Source organism: Haematobia irritans, chromosome 5, assembly GCF_050003625.1.
Source record: "Haematobia irritans isolate KBUSLIRL chromosome 5, ASM5000362v1, whole genome shotgun sequence".
Classification (NCBI taxonomy): domain Eukaryota; kingdom Metazoa; phylum Arthropoda; class Insecta; order Diptera; family Muscidae; genus Haematobia; species Haematobia irritans.
In genome coordinates this window covers 73283620-73301961 of record NC_134401.1, presented here as the reverse complement: position 1 = coordinate 73301961, position 18342 = coordinate 73283620, and the positions used below count along the sequence as shown (strand labels likewise).

The window sequence follows — 18342 nt, the reverse complement described above, 5'->3', positions numbered from 1 at the left end:
CCATTTTATTCTAGATTCTGATACAATTTCCTCGATAGGAAACGACCGCTTAGCCACTATGGCACCGCCAGTGCATGGTTCAACCGTCTGATTTCCGGGAAAATGTGTGTCCAATAGTACCTCCAGCGTCTCCTCACTGGACGTTGTCCAATTGCCCTCCGATGTTTTAATGAAACCTGGAGCGGAGCTCGTGGATGCTAGCACCTTCCGTAGTCTGGAAGCCTCGGACGTATTCTCAGTGCTGCTGCAGTAATCATTCCAAGAGTTATGCTGAGCCTTTCTCAGTTCTCGCTTGTATCCTCTCAGATTCTTCTTGTAAGCGTCCCAATCCACAGGAGCTCTGGTGGACTTTGCTTTGTTAAAGAGCTTCCTGCACAATTTCCTCATATCACCTTACTCCGTAGACCACCATGGTTCTCGATTTTTCCCCCTTGGCTTCCCCTTAGGGCATGCAGCTTTTAGTGAAATGTTGAAGGTCTTAGTAATCCGCTCCACTGCGTGTTCGATAACTTGCACAGTGCTCATATTTGTCTCTGGTATTTCCGGTATCATCATATTGAACGATTCCCTATACCTATTCCAGTCAGCTTTCCTAACATTTGGCGGAAATATGGTCTTGGTGGTATGAACATCAAATTTGAAACTGATGTAGCGATGATCTGAGAAGCTGTGTTCATTTAAAACCTGCCACTCAGATATCATTTCATTCAGTTCTTGCTATGCCAAGGTGATGTCCAAAGCCTCTTGCTTGTTTTTAGTGACAAAGGTTGGGGCATCTCTCTTGTTGCAAACTACCAGATTAGTAAGCAAAATAAACTCTATTAGCGACTCTCCCCTTGCATTAGTATCACTACTTCCCTATATACTATGATGTACATTCCCATCGCATCCCATAATGAGTTTCGTCTTTGTTTTCAGTGACTCCTCAACTAAGGTCTTAACGGCACATGGAGGCATCTCCCTGTCATGTCCCATATAGACCGAAGATACCCAATATTTGTATTTGGCTATTTCTAAATTGGCAACGACAGTGTCTGCATTGCACATTGAAGGAAGCAGAAACAAGTTAAGCTCGTTTTTAGCAATTATACAGGCTCGAATTACATCATTACCAGTATACTGCAATAGTTTGAACTCCGGAGTACTTAATTCACATATTTTGTTTCTATAAACATATGGTTCTTGAATAAGAACTATGTCTATGTCCCCTTTCATCAGGAGAACTTTTAAGGCAGCACATGCAGCCTTACAATGATGAAGATTTATCTGGAGGATCCGTAGGACCATCGAGATTTTCAACAACCGTCACATCAGCCGCTTCAATCGAGTCATCAAGAATGTCCTCTTCAGAGATATCGGTGACTCTCGCAATAACCATAGGTTCAACTTTGGTGAGTTCTGATGCAGTAGAAGCCACCTCACGCATACGGTATCTATCCATGTCTTCAACTTTGGTATCTCCCTCGACTTCGCAAGAGGATTTAGATATAGCTCCCATATATATCTTTTGTCCGATTTGAACTTATATGGCCACAAAAGCCAGAGTTTTGCCGTGATTTGCTTCAAATTTTGCACAAGCGGTACTTTTAACGATACTATTGTATGTGCCAAATATAGTCAAAATCGATTCAGATTTAGATATAGCTCCCATATATATGTTTCGTCCGATTTGAACTTATATGGCCTCAAAATACAGGGTTTTGCCGAGATTTGCTTCAAATTTCGCACAAGGAGTACGTTTAGTAGAATCGGTAATTGTGCCAAATTTGGTTGAAATCGGTTCAGATTTAGATATGGCTCCCATATATATCTTCCGTCCGATTTGCACTCATATAACCAGGGGGCCAAAGTTATAATCCCATTTACGTGAAATTTCGCATAGATAGCAGGATTATTATTCTAACTATACATGTCAAATTTTGTCAAAATCGGTTCAGATTATATATAGCTCCCATATATACGTACACCAGAGTTGGGGAAATATGGTAGACTGTTACACATTTTAGACCCATTTTCAATGGAAGTTTCCTCCAATTAACTGGATAGCGTTAGCCGATTTAAATTTTAATTCTAGAGATTTTGTAGAAGTAAAAAAATTGTCTCCTTTATATAGCTTCCAGCAAATGTGAAGTAGTTGAAATGGTAACACAAATTTTGGCCTACATAGGGGTGAAGGGTATAATATAGTCGGCCCCGCCCGACTTTAGACTTTACTTACTTGTTTTAATTTTAATTAATAACTAATAAAATATTTATTTTTTATTTTTTGTTAATTGATTTAATTATTGTGTAATCGATTGTTCATTATAATTGAATCGGTAAAAGTTAAATTTGATTCCTGGCTTATTCATTGTCTTCTGCGCTCCTCTTGTGTCTGCTGTGAGCGCAACACTCATATGATTCAATATTTGCACTTGGGCGTGGCATTTTGTGGTAGAAAGTTTTTTTATGATTTAGTTTTTTGTTTGCTATTGTTGGGGTGAAGAGGATAGCCTTAGTTTCAATTTCAATTTTTTATTTATTTAAGCAAATACATATACATATACTACGAGTTAGTAAATCGTGTGGTTTGTAACGGGCTTCGCGTATGGTTCTGGAGGCGGGTAAGATGTTTTGCTGGAAATCTAGAGAGTTTCTCTTTGATTGTATTCATTTTTAAGTCTTGGTGGAGGTCACAATTTCGGATATATCATAGAAACCTTTGTCTTATTTCCATAGAACTGTTTGTCATTCATCCCTATAGTTGAATCCCATATATCCATATTGTCTTTAATGCTTGTTTATATATAAAGAGTTTATTATCTGTGGAGAGAATATGAATTTGCCAACCAAGATATGTTTGAAAAAGGTACTTGTTGATTGCCTATTTTTAGAGGGCTGTAACATGAGGCAATTTTCGCAAAGTCAACATGAACAGATTTGCTACTGTTGAGCCCAGTTTTTTGTCCATTGGTGTACCTTACTTAAAGATGCCTGGAGGATATATAGAGATACATCTGTATTTGTTTCCAGAGACATTAAAACTGTCATCAACAAATGTTCCAATGAAACAATCTTCGTTAGCAGACATATCCAAGTCCAAGTATACTGCCCTCGGAACCAGACCACTCTTTTCCACTGGGTACGTGGCCAGGGCCCCGCGATAGATAAGATTTCCAGATTGCTGAATTTTATTATGAAGATGTTAATGAGAAAGAGTTAGAAATGGAATGTTTGCAATTAACAGAATTCGTGAAAATTGTGGACAGTGAAAATGAGGGAGCTAATTGTATGTTAAAAATATATCAACTTTTGAAAGAAGACAACATTGACGACAAATTTCCAAATGTAGAAATCGCACTGAGAATCTTTTTAAGCATGATGGTTGCTAACTGAAGTGGGGAATGTTCCTTCTCCAAACTAAAATGGATTAAAAATGAATTGAGAAGTACAATGCTTCAAGAGAGATTAAGATTAGGGAGATCGCTGATGTCTATAGAATCGCAGCAAAAAAAGCGTCGCCAAAAAAGTAGTGAACATGTTATTTTTGGATTCGGAAGTGGTGCAAAATTGGCGCAGAAGCGATGTATTTAACATGAGTAGGGGAAAGATAGGAGTACCACTTCAGACGTGACTTGTCCACTTGCCCACACGTGACATGAATACTTAATTAAGCTTTTGGATGGGGATCTGGGGGGTGGGGATCGTGGGATAATTTATTCTGATCATTAATTTTTTTTGAATTTAAATTATAGTTAATTAGATGAGGAAGCAAGTTTTATGATGTAAGTGAACGTGAGAGAACTTTAATTTGATGTATCGTGAGTGCTTGGTGTGAGAAAGTTTGGTTGTTCTAGTGTCAAGAGGTCATTGTTCTAGTGTCAAGAAGTCATTGTTGATTCACTCAATGCTAATAGATATCGATATCTTTGTTTGTTCTTTATTTCTAAATTCTTTGAGAAAGTATGTTTTATGACGCTAGTGATCGTGAGACAACTTTAATGTAATGTATGCTGAATGCTTAGCCTGTGAAAGTATGGTTTGTTCTTATGTCAAAAGGTCATTGATGATTCAGTCATGTGAAATATAAATTGGAAATTTTGTTAATGGCTTATATTTAAATTGGAGTTCATAATGTGAGTTCTGTGATATGGTAAGTTAAGGTAAGTTTTATGACGGGAGTTTTCGTGATCAAGTTTTCAAATCATAAAGCATTTGCTGTATGATTCTAGTGAAATTTTGTCCCCAGGCAATTGTTGATATCAAAAATGTGAAAAATTCAGCATGGGCTCTATTTGTAAGTTGTATCTGATAACAGTCATTTCCTTTCACAGCGTCGTTTTGTTGTTGAAATCCAAGGCAAGGAAAATTCAATGTTTAATGGCGAGAACGAACGTGTGCTAGTTTCTAAATGACCTTCCATTAGCCCTAAGGTTTTTTAAGAAAATTATATTGATCGAACAGGTAACAAATCTCATTTAGAATGAAAATTGTATCTTCTTTGCTGGTAAACAACAGAACCCCTAGATACAGATTTGTTTGTGTTTTCCAATAACCTTTATTGCTGTGGAAAAGAAAAATAGGTTTAAACTCTTCTTTCCCAATTTCTAAATTTAGTTTGTGTCTTCCCTCTTCCGAAACAAGAAGAAACATTTATTTTTTTCATTCTTATTTGTCAAAAAAATCAAAAAGTAAAAATGGTTAAATATATTTGTGGAATGTGCCATATGGGATTCCCTCACAAAAAGATGTTTAATCGTCACATCGTTAAACATTGTACCTTGTGCTATAGGCTATTCCCAAGTCAACCTATGCTAAAACTGCATTATGAAAAATGCATATTAAACGAGAATAGGATGGAACTACCATCAACCAGTAGCGGTACACGTTCTCAGGGATTAATGAGGGAAGATGTTGCCATGGAGCTTCTTAATGTTAAACAGCTAGGATGTCAAAGGAGTTTCGAGGGACAACGGCCAGCCGATCAGCAGTCAGCCGTTAACTTTAATAGCCAGCAGAATAGTAATCATAGTTTAACCACTAGCAATGTTAGAATGAATGATAACGTTCCTTCATCGTCTAACCAACAACAATATCAACAACATCCTTCATCGTCTAACCAGCAACAACATCCTTCATCGTCTAACCAACAAAAACATCAACAACATCCTTCATCGTCTAACCAACAACAACAGCTGCAGCAGCAAAAACAATATGAATGTAGGCTGAAAGAAGTTAAGAGCGCCTTTAGGAAAAGAATCGCCATATATGAGTATAAGAATGTTGCGAATACACTTATACCTGAAAATTTTCTGGCTGAGACAAAAAGCAGTTTAACTCAAATGTTGAAAGAAAAAGTGAATGAACACAAAACAGTTAAATTCAACATTGAGGTTGTGGGTGAATATGTGAAACCCGCAGAAGTGGCTGCCTCTGATATGAGTGAAGAAGGTGTCAGCATGCCTAAGAAAATATATCACACAACTAAAATGATAATGATTAGTAAATATGATGACATAGCTAAGAAATTAGATCATCATTTCGATTGTGCTCTCAATAAAATGTCTGAGTTTCAAGAACGTGATTCAGGTTGGGCATTGAAAAAAATCGAGAAACTGGAAGTGAATGTGAATAGATGCAGAGTTATTAGTGGAAGTGGATACGTTTTAACACCTACAGTATTAAAAAACAAGAGGGCAACACTAAATATTGAGAATGCTGATGAGTACTGTTTTAAATGGTGTTTATTAGCCGAATTTATAAAATCACCAAAGAATAATGCACATAGACCTTCTACATATCAGGTCGATATAACACAAGATGTTATAACAACAGAAGATGGAACAATATTAAATTTCACGGGACTACAATTTCCTCTTCCAATAAACCAAATTGAAAAATTTGAAGAAATGAATCCAGAAATTGCTATTAACGTCTTCGGATTTGAGGAAAATGAAGTCGTGGGTCCCTATTATTCCACCAAATTCATATACAGGAAAATTCATATACGTAAATTTGATGTTACTGACAGATGAGGATGGATCTTCACACTATATTTTGGTGACGGATTTATCGAGGTAATTTTTTTATAATACCTTTAACGAATTTTTTTATAATTTATTTTAATTATAAACATTTTTAACTTGTTTTTCAGATTAATAAAGAAACAGACAACAAAATACCATGGAAAGATTTTTGTATGTCCAACATGCGTACAACATTTTTCCTCAGAAAAAACTTTACATAAACACAAGGGAAAGTGTTTTGCTCCGGTAAGGACACTTCCTAGCGAAGAAAATAAAAATCTTTTGTTTTCACAACATCATAAAAAGTTAAAAGTTCCTTCGTCATATATGCAGATTTTGAATGCATTCTAAAAGATGTAACATCGACTGATGGAAATGTGAGTAAAACAACAGCTCTGAAGGAGCATATACCTTGTGCATTTAGTTATAATATTGTTTGTAGTTTTGACAACTCTAAAAATGTATTTAGAATTTATAGTGGAGAGGACGCATCTAAGAAATTTTTAGAGTTTTTAATCAGAGACTGTAAGGATATTTATGATAAATATTTAAATGTTGAAATACCCATGAATCCACTGACGGAGAGTGAGGTGTTAGATTTTGTTAATGCTCGAAGTTGTCATATTTGTGAAGGAGATTTGGGTGAGGAGAGACCAGTTAGAGATCATTGTCATTTAACTGGAAAATATAGGGGGCAGCACACAATTTATGCAACCTTCAACATAGTGTTCCCAAATTTATACCAATATTTTTCCATAACTTTTCAATGTATGATTCACATCTTTTTGTTAAAGATTTGAGTGAGTACGATGGGGAGACAACAGTCGTCGCACAAAACAAGGAAACATACATAGCAATGTCTCATAAGCTTGTTATGGATGGTGGTAAAAGATTGGAAATGAGGTTTTTAGATAGTTTTAGGTTTATGGCGGCTAGCTTAGAGACTCTAGCACAAAATTTACCTGAAAACGCATTAGAAAATGTGCGTAGACACTTTCCTAATAGTAATGAATTTAATTTGGTAAAACGTAAAGGTGTTTTCCCTTATGATTACTTATCAAGTTTTGACAAATTAAAGGAAAATTCTCTACCTTCTATAGATGCATTCTATAATACTTTATGTGATACCCCGTGTACAGTTGATGACTATAAACATGCACAAAATGTATGGAGAACCATGAGTTGTAAGTCACTAGAAGACTATATGCGTCTTTATTTAAAAACAGATGTGCTTCTTTTGACTGATGTATTTGAAAAATTTCGTAATATATGTATATATATACACAAATTGGATCCCGCTCATTATTATACGATTCCATCTCTATCTTGGGCTGCTATGCTCAGACTTATTTCAAACAAAATCGATCTACATTTGTTCACCGATGAAAAAATGTATAATTTTGTTAAAAAAGCGATAAGAGGGGGGATTGTTCAGTGTAGCAAACGACATGCTAAAGCCAATAACAAATATATGAAACATTTTAGTAAAGAAGAGTTATTGTCCATTCTTTTATACATTGATGCTAATAATTTGTATGGGTATGCTATGTCACAATTTCTACCTCAAAAAGATTTTCTATGGATTGAGGGAACTGAAGAGTTCCTTATGAATTATTTTGTTGAGAATATTTTAAATCTTCCACATGATTCAAATATCGGCTATTTCCTTGAAGTAGATCTTTCATGTCCTCCAGAAGTTCACGATTATCTTAATGACTTCCCTCCTTGTCCTGAGAATAAAACTCCTCCAGGTTCAAAATTCAAAAAACTTATTGCCGATTTTGAAGATAAGGAGCGATATGTTATTCACTATCGAAATCTTCAGCAATGCTTAGCTTTAGGATTGAAATTGAAAAAGGTGCATGCTATTCTATCATTCACTCAAAGTGATTGGCTTCGCGAGTATATTGAAATAAATAATAAATATAGAGCTGCGACGAATATTGCATTTGAAAAAGATTTTTTCAAACTTCTCAATAATGCCATATACGGAAAAACAATGGAAAACGTTGAAAAACGTAAAGACATAAAAATAGTGAAGCAATGGGAGAGAACAAATAGAAATAGGAAAGGCGCCGAACATTGGATATCAAGGCCTAACTTCAAAGGTCTTGTACATTTCACTGAATATATGGTAGCAATAGAAATGGCTCCGCTTGACGTGATATGTGATAAGCCTATACATATTGGATTTGCGGTTTTAGAATTATCGAAGCATTTTATGTATGACTTCTATTATAACTTTTTAAAGAAACGTTTTCAAGATGATGTTTCACTTTTATATACTGATACCGATTCTATGGTACTTCAGTTTATTGGAAGAGATTTCTATGAGGAAATAAGTGAGAAAGATATTCGTGAGAGATTTGATACCTCTGAATTATCCGAAAATAATCCTTTCAATTTTCCCATAGTAAATAAAAAAGTTATAGGCATGATGAAGGATGAAAATGCGGGAAGAATAATGACGGGGTCTTCGCGCTAAAATGTACTCACTAACTGTTGAGGGTGGAAGCGAAATTAAAAAAGCAAAAGGCGTAAAGAAATCTGTGCTTAAAAAATATAGCATAGACACCTATCGTGATTGTCTGTATGGTAAACGAGAAGTGTAAGATAATATGACTACATTTAGATCGAAAAAACATACCATATTTACGAATAAAGTGAATAAAATAATTTTAAGTCATAATGATGACAAACGAAAAATTTTAGAAGATGGGATTAACACATACGCCTGGGGTCATTATGCAATTCGTGAACGGGAGGACATGGCGGACATTAGTCTGCAAGATATTCGTCCCATGCCACTTGAAATTAATTTATTTGATTTATCACATATTGAAATGGCTACAATGGAAGATCTTGATGATCTTATCCTATAACCTCTCCACTAGGATTAATTTAATATTAAAATTTAATTTAATTTTAGTAATAAAAACAAAAAAGTATTTATTGTTATAATACATAATATATGTTTATTTATCAGTTTGTATTTAGTTTTATTTTAATTATGTTTAATAATAAAAAATTTATAAATAAACAAAAAAAATTGTATTTTTAAATAATTTTTCGAACAACTCCAGTCAAAGGTGTGTATTCCATCAGGCGATCATGCAGTATAAGACAGTAGGCATGTGTATTTTGTGTGATTGGTCTACTCGTTTCAATTTCAAGTTTGACATCTATTGGGCCATGCTTTATCATTTCATTTTGGTGGCTAACATCAATGACAATTAGTGGGGAGATCTTGAAATCATCAACACTTAAGATTGGATGTGACTCTCTTTGATAATAATTTTCTTGAAATTTTGTATACATTTCATAGAGTATTGCATATCGATTTTCTTCAAATTTCAAATTTAAATCATCATACGGATAGGTCTCTGAATTCAAATGTACTTTTATGTTTGTTAAGTTGCAGTGAACAAATTTTCCTTCACGTTCAAATGCAAATAAAATGAACCGTGGTCTCTCCCTATTCAGCGATAGCTTTACATTCCAATTGCATTTCATCGACCCAAAGAAAGTTGGATTAAAATGACAATCCCAACTTCGAAATGCAATCGGTAATGATGTTCCATCACGTACTGTTTTCATGGCTTTTATTTTCATAGGGTCAGAGAGCTGAACATGGGGTATCCTCCACGTCACATTGGTAATTGTTAAATTTAGATTTTGCTTTGGATCCATTGAAAAACATGCTTGGCTATCGTTAGAACTTCGATGAAGTATTAAGTCATGTTTGCTATGTAATATAATTTTATTGAAATCTTCAGCAAACCCCAGTAACATTTTTAATGGGACATAAAAATTGAATGTGTTTACAGATATATCGTCTAATGAACTCCATCCTGCATTCAGGAGCATATTACTCTCAAAACTTGTTAGGGAAGCGAAATTTTTTATTGTGCTAGATATACCAAGATATCTAGATCGATCAATTTCAACACCATTAAGCTCATAGCGGATTTCATCAAACATGTATGCCACACAATTGTTTTTTAATCGTGCATTGGCGGCTTTCTCTCCACTAGACACTGTTATGTAACCCTCTATGTAAATATAGCTTTCAGCTGGCAATACGTACAAATCTTGATTTTGTATGGTTATTCTGATTTCATCATTGTTTTTAAATGAGCGAATATATGGCACATAACTATGATAGTCTTTTTTAGTTATATTTTCATCTGAAAACGGCTTTTCAGTTACATTAAGAATTTCAGACATTTTGTTTTAAACGAAGCTTGAGTGATTTTAAAAATTTCTTGTTTTCTTTAGATAAAGGTAGTAGTCTGCGGTTGGTGTTTCGATCTTGAATGTTTTCCTTTAATTTTCTACTGATGTATTTATTATAAATAATCATCTCACAGTGGGTCTTAGATGAAGACGTAAAGTAATTTCCTCACCTCGAAAGTTTATTAAGCGATCTTCTTGATCTACAATCCGCACGATAAGTGAACTGATTTCTTTAACGTTCACTGGCAAATAAACTAAATTTCTAGGCATTTCATCTAATTTATAGCCAGGAGAGACATTTATAGCAAACTGATGAATAGTATGTACGGGTAAACTATTCATAAAAGCACCTGAAGTAATATTACATTGCACTTGAATAGCATTCACCCGCATAATATTCACGGGGAGGGATGATTTATGTGTTATGTTGGGCGATAAAATCTCTCTTTTGAAGCCCAACAAGCGACCAATTGAACGTTCATGATTGAAATCTATTATATCATGAGAAGAGCTTATTTCAATTTGTAGAGTATTATTGTTAGCTGCAATACTGATACTTTTTCTTCCATTGCTCATTCCATAAGCCATTTTTATATAGTCAACAATGTCTTCCAGTTCATATGAACCTATGGGAATTTCAATTACTTTCTCACCAATATGAAAAAGATTATTATCATTATCAACGTTTGGTATGGAATTGTATGAATGAAAATTAATTAACGCACATTCATAATCATCAGAGAGCTGTAGTGAGGGAAAATATTCCGCCGTTAAGATTGAAGATTTCCCCGTTAGGGCAAGAGTTATTGACATAATGAGTGTTGTGCTACGACTGTTATGTTTGCGGTGAAATATGTATATTATATTAAGTCGTTTTTATTTATCCATGAATTATGTTGATTTGTGAATCCTAACCATTTAACATAAACACGATCTCCTCTAGTTTTTAGCACTTTTTCAACTAGGTAAGAATTTGGGTAACTAGTTCTTTTTAATTCCTCCTCATAAAAGCAACCTTTAATAGGGTGCCCCTGATAATCTTCCAATATATACGTCACAGGGTTTGTAACCTTAATTAATTTAATGCGAAAAATCTCTGTGCTGAAATTCGGTGTATACCCTTTTTCAAATATATTCTTGTATTTGCTGATTCGAACGAAGTCGCCCACTTTATACTTGTGTTTTTTGAATATTTTAAGATTGCTATACACGGTATTGAGTAGATGTTGCTCTTTTTTCGAATTTACTTTGTATGGCGCCATTTTTATTGTCCGATGTCTTGTTCTATTGTATTTGTATACCAACTTTTTATAGATATCAATCCACTTATAGTTTCCATTGAACGAAAACTCGCGAAACATTTTATTTTTTAATGTGCGATTAAAACGTTCCACAATGGATGCCTTCATTACACTATAGGTGGAGTAGTGGTTAATGGAATACTTTTCCATTAACTTTTTAAAATCTTTATTAAAAAACTCTTTACCATCATCTGTTTGTAAATTCTTTGGTATTCTTCCTTCTTTCAGTATTTTATGAAACGCTGTAGTAACATCACTTGCATTTTTAGTTTTTGTTGCTTCAACCCAAGCATATTTGGAAAATGTATCGATAACCGTTAGCAAAAATTTATATCCATTATTTATTCTAGCATAATTCCCCATTTCAACTAAGTCAGCCTGCCACAAATCATCAATCCCTTTCATTATAACTCTGCGACGAGGAAAGTTTTTTCGAGCTTGAGAATGAATTTCATTTACGATCCTTCTTCTCTCCATGTTTATTCATGCTTGTTGTATATGAATGTTGGTGAGGGATATAATTTACTCATAGCATCAAAAATATTTGCTAGCGATGTTTTCAATTGTGAAATCTGTTCCTGTTGTTTGTAAAACTCAACACTTAACTCTTTCTTTAGTATTTCTTGTGAGCGCGTGATTTGTGCTTGTAAGTAAGCTTTGTTGACTGCGTCTCGATCTTCTGTGGGCGGGCCCAAATTTTTAATTTTTTTAGTTTGTATATCGAGGTTATAATACCGGTCAAAAGTGATTCCCAAAATTTTTTGAGCATTTCTTCGCAGAATTTCTGAGTTTGAGAAGTGACCGAACTTGTCGACACTCATCTTGATAATAAAATGAGAACATAAATATTAGTAAATTATATTCGCTTCTCTTAGCTCTTCTATAATTGATACTATTTCATTACTATGATTGTTATGACCAGCATTTTGAGATGCAATCAAGAGCTTTAGACGATCTACTAACTCATTGGGATCATCCCAATATATATAGTTAGGTGGTTGCATGTTTACACTCATTAAGCCTTCACCCACGTGAGTAGTCTGAAATAATTTCTTTATAATATTTGTATATTTTTTACCCTTACTTGATTTAACTTTTCCATCAACCTTATAATCTCTCTTATGACCATTTGTGTTTATCAATATTTTCTTATAGATTTCCAATTCAGATTTATCAAAATTCTGAGGATTTTTATAAAAAAGAAGTTCAAATAGACCGGGAGTGCGACCCCATCTTTGATTTCCTATTATAATTTTATCATCTGTTAATTGGAGATCACTATTTCCAAATTTCCAAACACCTCCACGATCTTTATGGGGTCCAAAGCAAGTGTCCAGTTTTTTATTAATTTCTAGGGTGTCCAAGTCATACAAAACATCCTCATCTTCCGATTGTGAATAGAAATGATCATTATCTTCATTACCATCATCATCATCACCATTTTCAATGTTCTCCTTTTTGATGGGTGTTGTTATGTTTTTACTTTCCTCTAATTTAATTTCCTTTTTCGGTTGCCTCCCTACAAAATGATCGAGATTTTTTTCATATGACAACTTAAGAAATTTTTTAAGTGGAACTGTAAGCGGTTTGAATGTACTTTCAAGCTGGGTATTAAGCTCCATTTCTCCATTCTTTAAAGCTTCAAATTTTTTTCTGAGAACTTTTCTAGTCTTTATCAGTTGTCTAAAAGTGTTTTCATCCATTATCGCGTCCGCTCTAAATGATATGTTTTTCAATACTAAACATGTATATATGTGTCAAAGCCTTTTCTATATCGTCCATCGCTAATGTCATTATCCTTACTTATTGTTAAAAATTGATACTTTTCTTTCCAACATTCGCGACATATTTCTTTAAATTTTTCATACGACATATCACTTCCAACATTATCATCATAAACATGTTTCAAATTCATTTCATCTTGTTTGAATACAATTATAAAATTGGCATTATCCCGAACTAAATGTTTCGGAATTCGGGTGTATGTTTGACATAAATAAAAACAATCAATATTCTTATGTCTACCCATACAAAAATAAGCACGAATATTATTTTGTTTTTCACAAGCGACGTCATCAAAAATCATCAATGAGTTTGGTTTTGCTTCATCTGGTGAGATTACATCGCTACTATCAGAAAAAGTGTACATCCCCATTCCTTTTATAGGATTTAAGAGAAATTGCAAATATTCATACTTTGGTTGATAGAGAGATTTCGAATATAGATATATATTTTATTTATTTTATTTTATTTATTTATTTATTATTGTTATGTCCTGCACAACAAGAACAATATCTTATAATTAGAGTGCAGGAAACGTATCCATAATGAAGTATTACAAAGTGAGAAAACGGAAAAATATAACAATATTAACATTATAACTAACATAAACATTTTAACAAAGATTTTAATAGATATATATTTTCAAATTTTAATCCATTGGGACTCTCTATTAGACTCATCATTGTATTAGTCTTTCCACAATTCGATGGTCCCACAATTAGAGCACGAATTGAATTTGGTAACAAAATGCTGTGCTTCGATATTCTAGAACTTTTATTTAGAAAATTATAGTTTTGCACTTTTATTTGTTTATCTTGCTTCATTAAGCGCATTTTGATGACTGTCTGCTAAAACAACATTTTATCATCATATATGTTTTTTCTTTTTGTTTTAGAGTGAAAAAAGTATAAAATGTTCGTTTACGCGAAAAATGAAATTAATCGCAAAAGAGCAATCAACGGAAGCGGACTAGTTAATAATATCATTAACTCACTCCCATTTGAAGCACATTTACCTGGCTATCAGTATTGTGGACCGGGAACTAAACTACAAAAAAGGTTGGAGCGGGGCGATAAGGGAATAAATGGATTGGATGCAGCTTGCAAAATACATGATATTGCATATTCTGAAAACCAAGATCTGGTTCATAGACATAGAGCAGATAGAGAATTAAGTGAGAGAGCCTGGCAACGTGTGTTAGCGAAAGATAGTAGTTGGGGGGAAAAAATAAACGCATATTTAGTTGCGAATGCGATGAAAGTGAAGACCAAATTTGGTATGGGATTCAAAAAGGATATGAGGAAACCCATTTATGGGAAGAGACTATTTAATGCGGCTGTTAAAAAAGCGAATGTGGCTCTTAAGAAAGAAAAACCCACAGATATCAATGCAGCTATAAAAGTGGCACGAAACGTTATTGGTAAATCATTCAAGGGAAGAAAAACACGTGTTATTATTCCAAGAGTTATAAGAGTACCCAAAATTGGTGGTTTCCTCCCTCTAATACCAATATTAACAGCACTCAGTGCTGTAGGTGCGTTAGCATCAGGTGGTGCATCCATCGCCAAAGCAGTTAACTCAGCCAAAAATGCTAAACAACAACTAGAGGAAAACGTACGTCATAACCGTGCGATGGAGAGTGTGTCATTAGGAAAAGGTCTTTATCTAAAGCCGTTCAAGAAGGGAATGGGTATAGTACTCTCTGAAAAGAATAATAACAAACAACAGAAAATAAAAAACTTATAAAAGAGCTACCCAAGAGAGCACTAACAGATGGTGATTTGATGTCATTTGCCAGCAAACACATTCGACACTTTAGAGGTGTCTATATGAGGGATAAACTACCTAAAAAGCCGTATACATTTGAATGTGGTATAGTAAACCTCGACACCTACAAGGGGAATGGCACACATTGGGTAGCATATCATAAAAACAGAGATTTAGTTGAATATTTCGATAGTTTCGGAAATTTGCAACCGCCTTTAGAAATTTTAAGCTATTTAGGAGAGAAAATACATTACAATTACAATCGAGTGCAGAAGTTTAATTCTTTTAATTGTGGTCACTTATGTCTATTATTCCTTAGTCAATTTCAATGAGAAAAACAAAATAAATATTTTATTTTAAAATTTTCTTTATTTATTTAAACATAATCTACAGTAGCATAACTATTATAAATTTCAACATCTTTCTTAACAATTTTCTTCATTTTTTTTACCAAATTCAAAACAAAGGCGTGTTAAATCTACCATGGTGGACAATTTGAAAACTGTTCGTTCTCGCCATAAAACGCTGAATTTTTTCTTTGCCTTGGCTTACAACAACAAGACAACATTTGAGAAAGTAAAAAACAAATTTGGTTCTTTTGTTTACCACAGGGGTTCTGTTGTTTACCAGCAAAGAAGATACAATTTTCATTCTAAATGAGATTTGTTACTGATTAATATAATTTTCTTAAAAAACCTTAGGGCTAATGGAAGGTCATTTAGAAACTAGCACACGTTCGTTCTCGCCATTAAACATTGAATTTTCCTTGCCTTGGATTTCAACAACAAAACGACGCTGTGAAAGGAAATGACTGTTATCAGATACAACTTACAAATAGAGCCCATGCTGAATTTTTCACATTTTTGATATCAACAATTGCCTGGGGACAAAATTTCACTAGAATCATACAGCAAATGCTTTATGATTTGAAAACTTGATCACGAAAACTCCCGTCATAAAACTTACCTTAACTTACCATATCACAGAACTCACATTATGAACTCCAATTTAAATATAAGCCATTAACAAAATTTCCAATTTATATTTCACATGACTGAATCATCAATGACCTTTTGACATAAGAACAAACCATACTTTCACAGGCTAAGCATTCAGCATACATTACATTAAAGTTGTCTCACGATCACTCGCGTCATAAAACATACTTTCTCAAAGAATTTAGAAATAAAGAACAAACAATGATATCGATATCTATTAGCATTGAGTGAATCAACAATGACTTCTTGACACTAGAACAATGACCTCTTGACACTAGAACAACCAAACTTTCTCACACCAAGCACTCACGATACATCAAATTAAAGTTCTCTCACGTTCACTTACATCATAAAACTTGCTTCCTCATCTAATTAACTATAATTTAAATTCAAAAAAAATTAATGATCAGAATAAATTATCCCACGATCCCCACCCCCCAGATCCCCATCCAAAAGCTTAATTAAGTATTCATGTCACGTGTGGGCAAGTGGGCAAGTCACGTCTGAAGTGGTACTCCTATCTTTCCCCTAGGGATCGTGGGATAATTTATTCTGATCATTAAGATTAGTATTGGAAGGTACAACAGATAAAGATGAACTGTATGCCCTTTGTAAACTAAAGACTGTATTTATACTTTCTCCCACTTCTGAAGGATAGCTTGCTGTAGATGTGAGTCATTTAATTTCAATGCCCTGATAGACATTAGCATGCACACTTAGTTTAATTAATTCATTATTCTCTTCCGATGAATTCTTTCAAATATAGAAAACTACAAATGCATACAAACCCCTTCCTACAACAAATTTAAATCAAAATAACCGTCCAAGTTACAAGTAGACACAATTTTCCAGGTCACAATAAACATACACACAAACAAAATACTAAATGCTCAGTCCTCAATTTAAGTAAATGAAATTTTCTCGAAAATCTTCAGGGTGAATAGATGATCATTTAGAAAATCGATCACGATCTCTCTCGTCATAAAAAATTGAATTTTTCTCCTTCACTAGCAAGAGAGAATTTTCATGTGAACCATTGTTTTAATGATGGGTCATTTAGAGGCGACGAATGTCAAAAACAAATGAAACAAATGAAATTTTCTCGGAAGGTGACGACTGACAACGGTACATCTTAAAAAATTTAGTCATACTAAATTTTACTTGCCTTCGATTTTCAACATCAGTGTGAAAGGAAATGTGTGTTAACAGGTACAGCTTAAAAATGTCTCCATTCAATGAGAGCACGCAGACAAATCAATATAAGTATAAAACTATTTTATAGATCATCATGAATTGAATGCTTAATTTCGATTATTTTAATAATAAGGGGACCACTAACCACCGTTCCAAGAGAATACACAACGGTCAACTATTATTTACAATAAGAAAAAATTCACTAGAATCCTAGAGCAAATGGTGGACAATTTGAAAACTGTTCGTTCTCGCCATAAAACGCTGAATTTTTTCTTTGCCTTGGCTTACAACAACAAGACAACATTTGAGAAAGTAAAAAAACAAATTTGGTTCTTTTGTTTACCACAGGGGTTCTGTTGTTTACCAGCAAAGAAGATACAATTTTCATTCTAAATGAGATTTGTTACTGATTAATATAATTTTCTTAAAAAACCTTAGGGCTAATGGAAGGTCATTTAGAAACTAGCACACGTTCGTTCTCGCCATTAAACATTGAATTTTCCTTGCCTTGGATTTCAACAACAAAACGACGCTGTGAAAGGAAATGACAGTTATCAGATACAACTTACAAATAGAGCCCATGCTGAATTTTTCACATTTTTGATATCAACAATTGCCTGGGGACAAAATTTCACTAGAATCATACAGCAAATGCTTTATGATTTGAAAACTTGATCACGAAAACTCCCGTCATAAAACTTACCTTAACTTACCATATCACAGAACTCACATTATGAACTCCAATTTAAATATAAGCCATTAACAAAATTTCCAATTTATATTTCACATGACTGAATCATCAATGACCTTTTGACATAAGAACAAACCATACTTTCACAGGCTAAGCATTCAGCATACATTACATTAAAGTTGTCTCACGATCACTCGCGTCATAAAACATACTTTCTCAAAGAATTTAGAAATAAAGAACAAACAAAGATATCGATATCTATTAGCATTGAGTGAATCAACAATGACTTCTTGACACTAGAACAATGACCTCTTGACACTAGAACAACCAAACTTTCTCACACCAAGCACTCACGATACATCAAATTA

At 33.8% G+C, this 18342-nt stretch overlaps 2 protein-coding genes across 2 annotated transcripts in view; both read right to left on the bottom strand.

Moving 5' to 3' along the window:
- The window catches only part of LOC142239842 (uncharacterized), a 214059-nt gene that overhangs the window by 150238 nt on the left and 45479 nt on the right, over positions 1-18342 (bottom strand). The window lies entirely within an intron of this gene.
- On the bottom strand, positions 8954-10491 carry LOC142238850 (uncharacterized). The gene is made up of 2 exons (XM_075310577.1): positions 10412-10491; positions 8954-10339 (listed from the first exon to the last, which is right to left on the bottom strand). Exon 2 carries the CDS (start codon positions 10230-10232, stop codon positions 9063-9065), a length of 1170 nt encoding a protein of 389 aa, XP_075166692.1. The 5' UTR covers positions 10233-10339; positions 10412-10491; the 3' UTR covers positions 8954-9062.